The sequence below is a fragment of the Microtus ochrogaster genome, chromosome X (genome assembly GCF_000317375.1).
Source record: "Microtus ochrogaster isolate Prairie Vole_2 chromosome X, MicOch1.0, whole genome shotgun sequence".
Classification (NCBI taxonomy): domain Eukaryota; kingdom Metazoa; phylum Chordata; class Mammalia; order Rodentia; family Cricetidae; genus Microtus; species Microtus ochrogaster.
In genome coordinates this window covers 12,647,941-12,662,465 of record NC_022026.1, presented here as the reverse complement: position 1 = coordinate 12,662,465, position 14,525 = coordinate 12,647,941, and the positions used below count along the sequence as shown (strand labels likewise).

Here is a 14,525-nt window from a genome sequence, read left to right as displayed (position 1 = left end):
CCTTTCTACCACCTTCACAGAATTGGCAGTGACTGGGGTGGAGGGTGAGGAATGTAACTGGAAAGAATCGGGGTCAAGGGAGCTGAAGTGAACCGTTGACACTCTGTACTGTGCTATCTCCAAGGCCGAAGAAAAACTCACTGCCTACACTGTTTTCAGTTAGCATTCAAGTAACCTCGCCTTCCAGAGGCCACAGACAAGCTATTCTGAGCGGGCTGGAGGAGTGTGTTCCGTTACCTGATTGGCCTTAACCTCTGTTTCGTGGCTCTGACCTTCAGCCCAGCCTGTTGCCTTCCTCTCTGCCAGCAACTGCCAAGGCTTTGGACCTCTGGCTCACATTCCAAACTGCACACTCTCTCTAGAGAGAGCCTTTCTCCTCTTCCTGTAAGATCTAGTTTCCAGTAAGGCTGCCTCGGTGTGTGAGGCTGCCTCAGTGTGTAAGAAGTTAAGGGGAAGAAGGTTCAAATGTCTTGGTGGCAGTGGTGCTGGCGGAGAGTCATCTGTTTAGAGTCTGTTTGCTCTGACTTCTGGCTTCTGCACAAGAAGACAAGTCTGGGGCAGGGGCCGGCTGTGAGAAGGCCCACAGTGCTTTACTACGGCCCCTTGTGAACAGACTCTACCTTGTCCTGTTTCTGAAGGAGGCTTTCTCTTCCCCAGTAGCTGAGGGAAGCGCTGGCTCTCTGGGAAGTTCCAGCAGTTTTTTTCTTTAAGAAAGATTCCAGCAAGTGAATGACTCTTATTTGCAATTCCCTCCCCCCCCTCCCCTCACCACTGAAAAACAAGCCTGTTTGTTAGAGAGTTACCCACAATTATTATTCTTTGCCTGAAAAACTTGACCTCCTGTCTCCAACTGCAAAAGCTCTCAGCCACTATTTGCATCATAAATGCTTGCTCTCTAGGCCTCAGCTTTCCTAGCAGATCTCCAGGTGTAGCTCCCCCACCACTCTAGGCACACAAGAATATCATTAAGGCCCTGGGGGTGTGGGAGCCACAGAAGTCTTGTAGAAACTCCTATCAGGGTAGGGTCAGGAGGTGGAATTACTTATTGCAATCTGAGCTATGTCGCGTATTAGCATTAATAACAGTTGTTTTGGGCACGGTGCCCCATGCCTCTCTGAGTGCAAGATCATCCTGGTCTGCCTAGCGAATTCCCGGCTAGTGTCGGGGAGATATGATGAGACCCTGCTCAAATAATAAGTGTAATGGGGGTGTTTCTCCTGACTTCATACATTATTGGCAAGAACGAGCGAAGCTATGCAAATGAAGTGTGTAGTTCGGTGCCTGCCACAAACAGCCTGCTAATAGCTACTGTTTTAGCACTAGCAGCCCCTTCACATGGATTCCGATCTTTTAAATCAACCATTAGAATTCCAGTGAAAAAGTTATAACCAACTGCCATTACTCTCGTATTACAGAGGAAGAAACTGAGACTGAGGGCCACCTTGTCCTAGGGTGGCTACACCGGGTCGCGCACCCAGAACTGTTAGGTTCTAAAGCCTCCACCCTGCAGTGGGTAATAACACGTTTGGGAGCTTTACAAGCCAGCCAGTGTTACTCCCCTTGCTAGTCTGTTACTAAAATTTGAATGCTTATATAATGACAGCATTTCTCCCTGAACCAATTTCCTCCAAATGTCATTTCCTCTTTCTATAAACAGAACACATCCCTGACTCACATTTGAACAAAGCCATTTCACATCTCAGATTTTCTTTCCCCTGCAGTCAGCCCTATGGCAATTCCACAGGTCCGGGGCCAAATTCCAGCTCGCAGTGGAGGACGTGTGAATCCCGTAAACTAAGCAAATAGCATGAGAGCAACTGAGAGACCCCCCCCCCCGAAGTGCTGCCTTACCCAACCATTTCCCAGCAGGTCGAGGATGAAGACATAAATGAAACATATGGAGATGGGAAAACGCATATGTTAGGCACGCTGGGGACCATGTTCCTATTGAATACACACGCTGGGTCATTTTAAAATCATGAAAACACCACGAAGCAGGCTACCTAAATATGTTCACAGAATCAGGATTGAAGTCAGTGCTTTGTCTCACACCTCTTCCTTTTGGAAGGGACCCCATCAACAGGATGCTAGCACACACTTCTCCAGAAGAAATCAAAACCCGGTCTGCCTTTTCCCGCACCCACACCAGACAAAGAAAGGAGAAATAACTGTTAGTTCCAAAGGCCTGAATGGTTTCCATTGACTTAATTATACTGGCAAATTTCATCATCATCCACAAAACTTTGCTGAACATAAACCACACAGAAAGCGCTGTACTGGCCACTAAGGAAAACTCAGACAAGAACTTGCCCTCCAGGCCTGTAAAACTCTCCTGAAGTCTCTCAGGTGGACTGGTTTTGGGCCATTCCCCCCTTCCCACCATGGATAATATAGATTTCGTGGTTCATTTAGCCTTTGGTTTAGGCTGCCAGGCACTGGTTTTAATGCCCTTCTTCCTCTGGTTCCTCAATCTGCTGGAAAAATCCAGAGTTTAGGAGTCAAATCATCCTGACTTTGAATACCTGCTGAGAGGAGGGGGAAGGGAAAGGATCAAGATGCAAAAGCTTTCAGAGCAAGGTGAATACCTGGGAGGAAGCCTGGAGAAAAGAGCCTAGAATAGCAAGTAAGGGCCAAGCCCTAGGAACCTTCACAGAAAGGCTTGATGGACAGGCAGAAGTGGGGCTTTGACAGCTTTGCTGCTTTTCCTTGAGTCAAGTCCTGTCCCAGAGTCTCAAATGAAAACGTGAGGACGAAACTGGTAGCCTCGCCAGACCATCCTAGCTATGACATTCTGAGATCACTCTCTCCCAGTAACAGCTGAAACTAAAGCAACACCTTTCCCGAGAGCAGAAAAACACGTTTAATTTACCCACTAACTCCCGAGAACAGGAAAATACATTTAGTTTACCCACTAACTCAAACTTTGCCTGTCCTCTTTTCCTTCCTCCTCTGCCTTCGGTCTTCTACAAACTCTCCTTGCAATCTTGGAAGGCTTGAAAGGGTTGGCTGTGGGGCCAGCTTGAGCCTTAGAAGCAATTGCTCCATTTTGTGTTTAGTCCCTCACCCCATATGCACACAGAGACCAAGGGTACCTATCAGTGAAATGCGCTTCTGATATTAGCTGCTCATGTGAGCATGACGACGGACCACCAAGTCCTGGGGAGTGTGGGCACAAGTTGATTTCTAGTCCTCAGCCCCTTTGTTGTCTCCCCAATTACACGGTCTCAAAATAGATCCTCCAACTGACCCTGGAAAAACAACTCGTTTTCCAGGGAAGTCTTTCAGCGGCAGAATTGGACCCGACCTTTGGCAATTCAAGTTTTGCAAATGGAAATTATCAAAAGCTGGATGTGTAACACTGAAATTAGTTTCAGCTTGTGTCTCAAAGTTTCTTAATGATGACTTTTTAGAACAGTTGGATATGTAAATACAGATGGGATTCCTTTCATCCCCACAGCTTCTAAACATCCAGAGCAATGCTTAAAAGTAGTAAGCCACTCCCTTTGCTGTGAAGGCATCAGGCATCTTTGGAACAGATAGCTTAGGAGCAGGGGGTGGCAATAAAAGGGAGCTGAGTTCTGTGGGTGATGAGGTGTAATCTACTTTCAATCTGACTCAAGGCCTTCCTGGGAAACCTTCCCCTGGAATCTCAGGGAGGAGTCTCTTCGGGTTTTTGACTTAGTAAGTGTGATATGAATATTTTTCCCTTTCCTATTGTTCATTTGGGTATCTCATCTGAAAATGGAGATAGCATGGGATAGCACATGTGATGGGCAAAAATAAGGAAGCCTGTGTGTTGTGTGTGCTAGACCAGACTCTTTCACGGTGATCCTGGGCCTCTCATCTGCCTACTTTGTAATGTGCTTCTTTGCTGTATGATGCTCATGGCAATGATGTCATGGTGACACCTTGGATTTGGATGCACCCCGGGGTGAAGCTTCTGCCAGCTATCAGGAAAAAAACAAATGAAATATTCAGGATATATAAAGCACTAGATATGTATTCGCTTCACGCTTTTAGTATTTCTCCATGCCCAAGTGTCATGGTGACAAGTACTATGATGTAACTGGCATAACACTAAGCCTTGTTCAGTACCCTTCTTTAGGGATGTGTGCTAAATAAATAATAGCATTCACAAACACCGGCAGCTATGAGCATGGAGCCCAGCAATGTGGATCTTAACAAAGCATCTTGATTCTTCATTTTCCTCCATCTGTATTTTACCTAGTTTTAACTCTATTAAAAATTCCAACATGCCTTTAAACGGCATTCCTTGATATTTTATGCTTCTTGGCATCCTATGAACCTTCCTTTATATTTCAGGACTGCTTTTAGAATAACGGTGTTTATTCTACTTTATTTAAAGTCAAGGGGAAAATGGGGGTGGGAAAGGGCCATCTTCTTGCCCCTTAATAATTTTAAGTCTAGACCTTTTCAACACCCCAAGAGGCCATCACAAATATTTTCATTTCTTCCACTTTGGTATCCAAGGCGGCTTTTAGTACTTTCTTTCATTTATTCAGCAAATATTCCTGGAAGGATAAACAGTGTGATAAATGTGCTCATTTTCCTTCGTGCACATATTTTGAAATGAGGCCCAATATTAGAGCTAAGCCTTTCTAGAAGGGAGCTCCTTACGAAGAGTCTAACCCATCCTCGTTGCCAGATGGATGCTAAACTCTCGCTTTTAATAATTTCTTAAATTATTAGTAGCTTGAGTTAATTCCATTGCAGGCTTGTGGGACAGCTATGCTGATAACCTGTGTTTGGAGAGGTCGTTGTAGAAGTGGTGACTTTGAATAAGCTCAGGACCCAGAGTTAGGACTGGATCAAGACACACATGGAAGGCATGGCTTAGGAAGCAAGTGTGCCCTCAGACTTACCAACTCAGAAATCTGGAGGCTTGGTAAAAGAGAATACTTGCCTCAGAAAGAGATAAATATAGTTGAATCTTGACCTTAGCACTTCAGTGCAAATTTGGGCAAGTTAGTTATTCTTCTGTGCCTGCTTCCTCGCGTGTCAGATAGGGGTGATGGTGGAAGCTAGCTCCTAAGTTCTTGTATGAATTATGAGAACTACTCCATGTCAGACCTGCAGCACTGTGCCACCATCGAGTGCTCCACAAAGGGCAGCTGTCTCCTGGTAAGTATGCAAGCCTTACCTACAGCTCAAGCGGATCTTCCCCGCTGCCACACCCTTCCTCTCTGAGCCTTTCATTTCTATTCGCCCTTGATAGTACTGATGACCAATTTTTCCCCTTCTCCTAACTCCACTCTTCCGACCCCGATGAGCTCGGGTGATGAACATCAGCCCCTCATTTCAGGAAAGATCAGGCACTTTCTGAAAGGCATTGGCACAAGAGGAGAGTGGCTGAAATGGGAAACAAGGTCCCCCTGGTAATCCATGCACAGAGAACAGGTTGGAGTTAGGGGTTACAGTTATTGTTGTATTTCTGGGGCCTAGAAAACTGCTATCAACCAAGTGAGAAATGTCCACGTCCAGAGGTAAGTGTGTAACACAGGCAGCAAGGTGGTGCAGATTTGGACAAAGGCAAATAGTGTGGGGGGCAGGTGGGGCAAGAGACAAGGCCATAAGGAGATATCATTTCCTGTTCATGCGATTCAGGGCAAAAATCAGAGATGACAGAGGAAAGAACGCAAAAGCAGAGCCTGGTCCCAACTGTAGATGTCATAGATGAAGCTGACAGGCAGTTAGGATGGCCAGAAAGTGCCACCATATCTCTGGTAAAGCTTACAGGTCATGGCACAGAACAGAGCTTGTGGCCGCTTTGAGGCAAATGTGTGCGAGTCAATAAGTTCTTCTGGATGTTTATTCGATATGAAGTCAATTTTTTAAAGCTTCACCTTTAATTGGGGAAAAACGTAACAATTCTTAGGCATATCACATGGTTGTGATTTTCTGAATGTATTTCCTGCTAATGCAAGATTAGAGGGGAAGACATTTTTGTAAGAGTCAAAAATGAGCAGGATTCCAGTTTTCTTCTGCTCACAAGGGAATATACACTTTCCAAATCCAGGGAATAAAAGAGAGGCCCTGCCAGGGTTCTTTGCCAGTTCTGAGTCTGTTTTGGCTCCCAAGTAAACTTTGCTCTCCTTAAGCTGGCAGCCTTCAGTTCCAATCTTTTTCTGAGAAATGTACAGCATAGTTGGGGCTCTGTTGGGAACTGTTTCAGCCTCAGGAATGAATCATTAGCTAGAGTCAGCTTGAGATTCATGGACCCTAGAGGGAAGGGCTTCCTTCCTTGCCTCTAGATCTCCTTTATAGGCAGAGGAGGTGGTCAGTAAAAGTACAATTGAATGATTCACCTCACTGCATGAAAGTTGAATTTCACAGCAGTCTATCAAAGACCCTTAGAGCAAAAGGTTAGATATAAATTAGAACATGCTTAAAAGGCATATCAGCGTCTTGTATGGTGGCACACAACTATATAATCCTAGTACTGAAGAGGCAGAAGCAGGAGGATCACAAGTTCAAGGCCAGCTTGGACTGCAAAGTGAGATCCTACGTCAAGAAATAAGAGAGAGGCATATCAATTAATGAAACATAAAGACCTTGTTTGGATTTCTAGTCAAACATTAAATAATGAGAGGATTGAAAATCCTGAGCACTAGTTATAACATTAGGTAACTTTATGTGTCCTGTAATGTTTTGAAAAACTGTAAATGTCATCATTTCAAAATAAGGGATTCAGAGCCTGGAGAGCACTGTTTGATTTTCCAGAGAAGCTGAGTTCAATTTCCAGCATCCAAGTGTCTGTAACTCCAGTCCCAAGGACCCAATATCTTCTTTCTTACCTTTACAAGCTCTGCACATACATGGTGCACAGACATATATGCAGGGTAAAATCTTCATGCACATAAAAATAAACAGATACTTAAAAATAGATAAGATTTGTTTACATAAAAATCAAGATTCCAAGTTGGGCAATGGTGCCACATGCCTTTAATTCCAGCATCTGGGAGCAGAGGCAAGTGGATCTCTACAAGTTCTAGGCCAGCCTGGTCTACAGTGCTAGTTCCAGGACCGCCAGGACTATTACACAGAGAAATCCTGCCCCAGAAAACAAACAATAAAAAACAGATTCCCTAGATTAGTTTGAAAACTGGGGAGTTTGGGCCATAGATGAACCCATCTCTCACTCAGCTACCATGGGCTCTAATGAAGGCATGTTTACTCTCCATCTCAACCTCAGGACCAAAGTGTCACACTTTTCCTAAAGCCTTTTTTGGTTAACCCAATCACTGCTCATTTCTCATCCATATGTCCTCTGAGAATACATTTTAATTATCCAACTAGCTCTTCACACATTGTCTGCTTGGTTCTTTGCAAATGTCTTACCTTCCTTTCAGCATGCTGGCTAGCCTAAGGCCTCAAGAGGCTATAAACACCATAGAATGATGCATTGTGTTGCCCTACAGGTAATTCCCAAATTCAAAGTGGTGATATGGAAAAATAAGCTGAAGACAATCTCTAGATTAAAAAAAAAAAGCAAACCTGGACTGGAGAGACAGTCCGCAGTTCAAAGCACTTGTTGCTCTTACAGAGGAGCCGGGTTCGATTCTCAACACTTCCGTGATGACTCATAGCCATATGTAACTCCAGTGACCTACCTCTTCTGACCTCTGTGTGCACCAGACACTCGTGTGTTGCACATACATACATGCAGGCAAAACACCTAGACATATGAAATAATGAAATAAGAAAATCTAAAAAAAATTAAGAAGCAAACCTACAGAGGAGTTGAGAGAACAGGAAAATTAACTGCATAGATCTGTCTAGACTTTTTTTAAAAAACATTTCATAGTATTTGTCATGGTGGATTTTCCCCCCTAAACACTTGACAGTATGTATCTGACATGGAATCGTCACCCCTAAATTCTCTAGCATTTTTTTAAAGAAAAGTGGCATTTTTCTATATGGCTACAACATTATTTTCACAGCCAAGAAATTTGAGCTTCTTACAGTGTTATCGTTCAGTTTCTATTTGAAGTTTCCTGACTGTCTCGATTATAAATGCCTTTTTGTGCTCAGTGCTGAAGACTGAACATTCCTAAATGTTAGACAAGAGCTCTACCACAAAGCTGTGTCTGCAACTCCATAGTGAGCACCGTGAACACTATTCTTAAATCCAGCTCCGCAGCAATGTTCATATATTGTGTTTGGTCTGTTTAGCCTCTTGTGATCCAGAATAACTTCCTAAATTTGCAGTCTCTCATTATATTTTATGTCAGCCTAGATTTGTATAAATGTTCCTTCATTGCTAGATTTGGGTTTGGACTTTTAAAATTAAGAAATGACAAAGATACTTTCATGTTTTGCCAGACGGATTGTGAAGCTTGTATTGGTGCATGCGTGTGTACAAATGTCCTTTATTAATGTCCTCAGCATAGGTGTGTCATATCAATAATCATGGCTACCATCATGCATCTAGTACAAAACACTGTATTTGACTAGAAGCAGATCTTTCATGCTATAATTGATTTCATGCCCCTCAATAATTATTATCCACTCTGTGTGTATGTATGTGTGTGTATGTGTGTGTGTATGCATATGTGTCAGATTTGGAGGGACACCATGTCGTTTTGTGGCAACTGTCATTTGTGTTGACTGCTGAAGAATTGGAACGGTTGTTTTATATGTTTAGTGGTCATTTGTGTTGTCTGTCATTTGTAGAGGCCTGTACATGTTCTTTGACCACATTTAGAGGCCATAAATCTTTGTGCATTTTAAGTTATAACAGTCTTTAAATTTTTTATTTCTTTCCAAAAGATTTATCTTTGTATTCAAAGTATATGTATTGGTGGGGGAAGGTGTGTATGAGCGCAAGTGCTCGTGAAGGCTGGAAGTGTTGGGTCACCCTGGAGCTGAAGTGGAGCCCAGGTCCTCTGCAGGAGCTGTGTACGCTCTCCCCACTGAGTCAGTCCTCCCTCCACATCACATTTCTCTTTGCTCTTTGAAAATTGTATTTCTTATTTCATGTTATTTATTTATTTTGAGACAGGGTTTCACTACTTAACAGCCCTGGCTGTCGTGGAACTATTTCTGTAGACCCGGCTGACCTCGAACTCCTAGAGATCTGCCTGCCTCTGCCTCTGCCTCTGCCTTCCAAGTGCTGGGATTAAAGGCGTGTGCCATTGTTGATCGCCCTGCTCCCTCTCTCGTTCTTCACTCTCATGAAACTAACTCCTCTACGAATAAAAACACATGACTACTCTAGGGAAATGTTTAGGGTCCAAATTCCAATACTGTCACTTACTGTGTGACATTAGACAAACGATTCTCTTTAGTTTCTTCATCGGTATGATGGGGACAGTAGAGGTACATGCTTCAGAGGATAGTAGGGGGACTAGTAATAAGTTTATATTTTACTACAAGTGGTAAGTGTCATGTTACAGAGTTAAACATGGGTGTCCACTATTAGTTTCTTCCCTTTATAGCTCCCATATCATTTCAAGATTCAGTGAGCTCATCAAAGTGCTTATTTTAGAAAGAGACTCTTGCACCTTACCTACTCCCTCAACCCTAACCTGCCTTCCTAGGACCATGTGTCAGCATATACATTAGTTATCTATGACCCCCTCCCATCCTCTCCCCTGAAAACTGGGCTTTTCATGTAGTGTTCAAAGGTGGTAAATTCATAACACAGGAAGATGATTGACAAATAACCGTTAAATGATTCAAATGAACTTAAGGATAGTGAAATACGGAATGTGACAACGTAGAGGTAGAGGTGACAAAAGGAAAGAACATTTGTTGGCCAAGTAGGCAGCTGATTGGCTGGTGTCCAGAATGCATCACTATAGAGCCTCAAATATAAGAAACAAAGTTAGTCGCTGTTCAGCCAGTGTAGTGACTTGGCAAGTGAAAGCTGATGCTACCTAGATTGAGGGTCTTCGGGCAGAGCGGGGAGTCCCCGAGCCCCGCCCCGCCCCGCCCCCCGGGGTCCCAGCCAGGGCCTCAGCAGAAGCAGAGGCGGCGCCTGCGTCCTGCCGCCCAAGAACCACTAGTGGTTCACAACTCAGCTCCGAAGATGGCCGACCACGCTTTTGCGGGTACCAGTGGCAACACATCTTTGCGGGGTCTACGAGAACGCTTGGGTGAGTGGGCTGGGAACCCCCCAGGGGGATAGGAGCCCTCATAGAGCACTGGGGTTACTGTAGTCCCAGGGACCAGCAGAGTTGCTTGGCTGGGCAACTTTTCAGTGGGGAGTCCGTTCGTCCTATCTGGTCTGTGTCCCCTCATCTCTCTGAACACCCCGGTTTGGGATAACAAAGATTGGAGGACCCGGGTGTGGAGGCGAAACGGTTGGTCAGTGCTGTCGGTGGCCCAATGGCCACTGCTGGGCGGATGCCATCGATCCCGGGCTTCATCCCCGCCTGCCATCAGGCACCAGTGACACCCGCGCAACTGCAGGAACACGCAAGGATGAGTGGGCGCTGGCGCGTGCGGGACATAGCTGCAGTTGGGGTGGTCCTGCCAAGATAAGGAAGTTTGGGGTTTCCCTGCATCCTAAAATGTTGGTACTTTCCAGGTCAAGGTCAAGGGAGAAGGGAACTGGCACTTAGGGCTTAGAAAGTTGGGAAGAGACTTGTTTCTCTGCAAAGTTGCCCTGCACTAGCACGTGACTTTGCCTCTAGGCTAAACGGAATGAGAATCTGCACCTAGCAATGTTTTCTCCTCAACAGGTCTTATAATCAAAACTTTTTCCGTCGGGGTGGGGGGGTGGGAACCTGGCGGGGTATGTTAATCCTACCAATTTTGGCAGTACCTGCTTAATTCAGGAAATTGTGTGAGGAGGTAGTATCTCTTGTTGGCTGCTTTCGGCTTGCTAACAGTCTAGTTCCCCCAGATATGCCTGTGAAGAAGACGCTTTTGATTGCTATTGAAAGCCTAAGGGAATTTTAAATTGTAATCAAAAGGTTAATTCAGACTGGCTGAATTCAAAGACCATATATTACTGAAGAACACTTTGAATCAAGTCTCCAAAAAGTGTCAGAAGCAAGTACATACATTTTTGCCATTCCATAAGGGGCAAATAATATTCCTCGAGCCTCTAGCCTATTTTAAACTCTGGAGAGTTTGCAATCAATTGCTATATTGTTTATTGACTTTTATAACTCTCTGGTATTAGTTCAAAATAATTGAAATTAGCTAGCGTGTATTCCCATATCTTGAAGGAACTGGGGTCTGATACCCCCTAGCATTATTTATTTATTAAATGTTGGGAAATAGTTAAAGTTTTGAGGTGGTTGTTTACATTTACAGGGCTTCAAACTATTAAAGACAACTTTAAGCTATGCAAAGAGGGGGAGGGGATTTAATCCTGATCCGTTGTTTACATCCTAGCTGCAACATTAGGTTGAAAACACCACATGTTGAATTTGCACAGCTCACCAGTTTAACGGCCCTGCTGGTTCCAGTATTTTCTGTAGGAGTTAATTTCATCTCCTGTTGGAATCCCGACTGCATGAATTAAAAAGGTGTCCTGAATAAATAATCTCTGTGGGTGCACAGTACAATTTACATGCATGTATTTTACAAATATGTAGGTATATGTGTGTGTGGATTAACACACATTTTATATATATATATATATATATATGAACTTAATGGTTTTTCTACACATTGTAGTATGCTTATGCTGTGTACTGAAGAATTATATTATTTTAACAACCCAATTCCTATTTTCTACACAATTGTTTTAAATTAAAACTGTTCAGCCAGATGAGTATGAAAAACTTGTAACTAACGTGTCACTTTCCTCTTCTTGTTTTTTTTTTTTTTTAATTCACACATGGTTTCTCATTTGAGTACTGCTTACTCACAGACTGGGTCCCATAAATGCAGGCAGAGCTACTGAGGCTGTGAGCCGGATTATCAGCATTTTAAAGCTGCAGAAACCTTCAAGTTAGTCTAGCAGCCAGAATCCCAGACTCAGAAACCCTGAGCAGCTCCCACAGCTTGAATGTGTGCTGTGCTGGACAACCCAATATTTGTGTTACTATTTGGAATGGTAATGTGCTCTCAGTCAGTGTGGTGCTAGGCGCAAAGACTGCAGCAGTTTCTCACCGGCCTTTATCTGGATGCTTTCGGTAGCCAATTGTTCTCCTGGAATCAATTGCTGCAGGCCAAAGTTTTTAAAATGTTTTCTTCTTTAGAGAACAGTTAAAAAGAATTTGTGATAGTATGCTTTTCAGAAATAACGTGGCGTCAAAATGCCAGTAGTTTAATTATAAGTAAGGCGAGAAGAATCTAATATTTAAGTTTATTTAACTAGGTCATAGTTTATCCGAACTGCTAGGTCCCCAGGGCGTACAAACAAATCCTTTTTCTTTTTTTGAAATGATGATCCCTATGGTAGCAATTGCAGGGGCACTTTCAAGGTTACCCCCTAAAATGAATCCCAGGTAACTTTTCCCCAATGCAGCCAACATCACAGAACCCATTCATTCTGTGAGTGCTAAGGCAATCCCGTTAGCACCTTAATTATTTGAGCTGTCTGTTTTGAACTGTGATAGATCTCTTAAGAGTTAATAATCAGACCTGTGAGGTGTGACCTGGAGCATATTTCCTCTGCTTTTGCACAAAGGTAAAAACACTTAACCAGGCAGTGGTGGTATAAGCCTTGAATTCCAGAACGTGAGAGGGAAGCAGGCAGAGATCTACAGAGCAAGTTCCAGGGCAACCAAGGCTACACAGAGAAACCCTTCCTTGAAAACAAAAAACAAAAGAAAAGCAAAAACAGTTTTTAAGGTTCTCCAAGGCCGTTGTCCAGGATTGTGGGGAATTTTAGATGCAGCCATGCATTCAAGGTTCAGAATTCTCTAGAATCCATCTTAATGTATATTATCTTTCAAGTTTCCTCTCTTTCCCTCAATTTACCTTATTGATGTTTACTTGCCGCTTTTCTGCGTGTTGACAGAAGGCATATGTATTTGGTGCGGTTTATATGTTTGCCTTACGCGTTTTAAAACTAAGCATTGGTTGTCCTTGTATCTTCATAATGCATTAGAATAGAGCCTTAGGGGTGCTGAGGGTATGGGGGTGTGGCTTCATGGGGGAAGGGTACATTGCTCAGCATATTAGAGCCCCGGAGTTCAATCCCAGTTACCACAGAGAAAAGAAAGAAAATGAGCTACTTCTTAAACCGGTCCAGGTGCCTGAGCCCCACTTCCATAGGGGAGGTTCAGGCTTGTTTTGAAAGCCATTTAGGCAACTAGTGTATCAACAGCCTAGAAAATAGCTGATTTGGTCATTTATAAATATTTTATGATATTTGGCTCAATCTCTGGGTATCTACTTGTTAGTACATTGCTTCTAGATTTGTGTCTATAAATATTGTTTAGAAGATTTTTATTTTATTTATGTGAATGTTGTGTCTGGTATATGTAAATACACCACTGGCACGCAGTGCCTGTGAAGGCCAGAAAAAGGCATCAGGGCCCCTGGAAATGTGAATTTAAGGCAGATGTCAGGTGCCTTGGGTGTGTGCTGAAAACTGAGCCTGAGTCCTCTGCAAGAGCACCGAGTCAGCTCTCTAGCCCAAATTCTTCATTTATTCTTTTGACATATGGTTGAGGGCTGCTGTCCTTGTATTAACTGTTAACATATAAGGCCTTTTCCCCTGTCTTCCTGTGTTTTAGTTGCCGTAGCTCAAGAACTAGCTGAAGAACGGCGACGTAAACGTGGTATTAATTCTTCTGCAGTTACTTCTAAGAGATCGTCGCGTACACCTGGTATACTTTCAATGTTTTGAAATATCAGTGCTGTAGTTTTAAAAGCCGGGTGGTGGTGGCCATGCACTCAGAAGGTAGAGGCAGGCAGATCTCTGTGAGTTTGAGGCCAGCCTGGTCTACAGAGTGAGTTCGAGGACAGCCAAGGCTACACAGAGAAATCCTGTCTCAGAAAACATAAATATTTAATAGAATTAATATCATACTTATGGTTAATTTTTTTGTAGTTTTAGATGGTTCCGTCCTTAAAAATGACATCAAACAACAATTAGCCAAAGAACGCAGGGAAGAGAGAAAACGCCAACAAGAAGGTAAGCATGTTGGACATTTCCCTTTATGTATAGCTTATGTATTTCGGACTTGGTTTTTTACTCACTTTGCTTAATCTGTTTATATGCTAGACTGTAATTTTATTATGTAAAATATTAAGTTAACTCCATTTACTGACCCACACCAAGAAGACCCATGAGGTACCTGTGACCAAATTATTTAATTTTTGAAGGAGTAGTTTCAGTTATCTGAAAACGGAGGCCTGGAACTTTCTTCAACAGTTGTAGAAACAAGCAGGATAGGAGTTCAGTGAAAATGGGATTTAGAATAAATTAAGACTTTCTACAACTTGGTTTAATCAACTGACAAAATAAATGCTCAGATTTATGCAAGTGAGATGCTATAGGTGATCTTCATTGCAGTGGCAGACATAGTAATGTTAGAGAGGTTTTTTTAATTAATTTATTTATTTATTAGAGATTTCAGCCTCTTCCCCGCCAC

General features: G+C 43.2%; 1 protein-coding gene across 1 annotated transcript in view; it reads left to right on the top strand.

Annotated features, from left to right (window-relative positions):
• The first annotated feature begins 10,050 nt into the window (after window positions 1-10,050).
• Window positions 10,051-14,525, top strand: part of Map7d3 (MAP7 domain containing 3) — a 24,116-nt gene continuing 19,641 nt past the window's right edge. The window contains exons 1-3 of the mRNA XM_026784695.1: window positions 10,051-10,118; window positions 13,665-13,757; window positions 13,982-14,065. Of these exons, the coding sequence (XP_026640496.1) occupies window positions 10,052-10,118; window positions 13,665-13,757; window positions 13,982-14,065 (244 nt within the window). The 5' untranslated portion in view covers window position 10,051. The remainder of the gene's footprint in view (window positions 10,119-13,664; window positions 13,758-13,981; window positions 14,066-14,525) is intronic.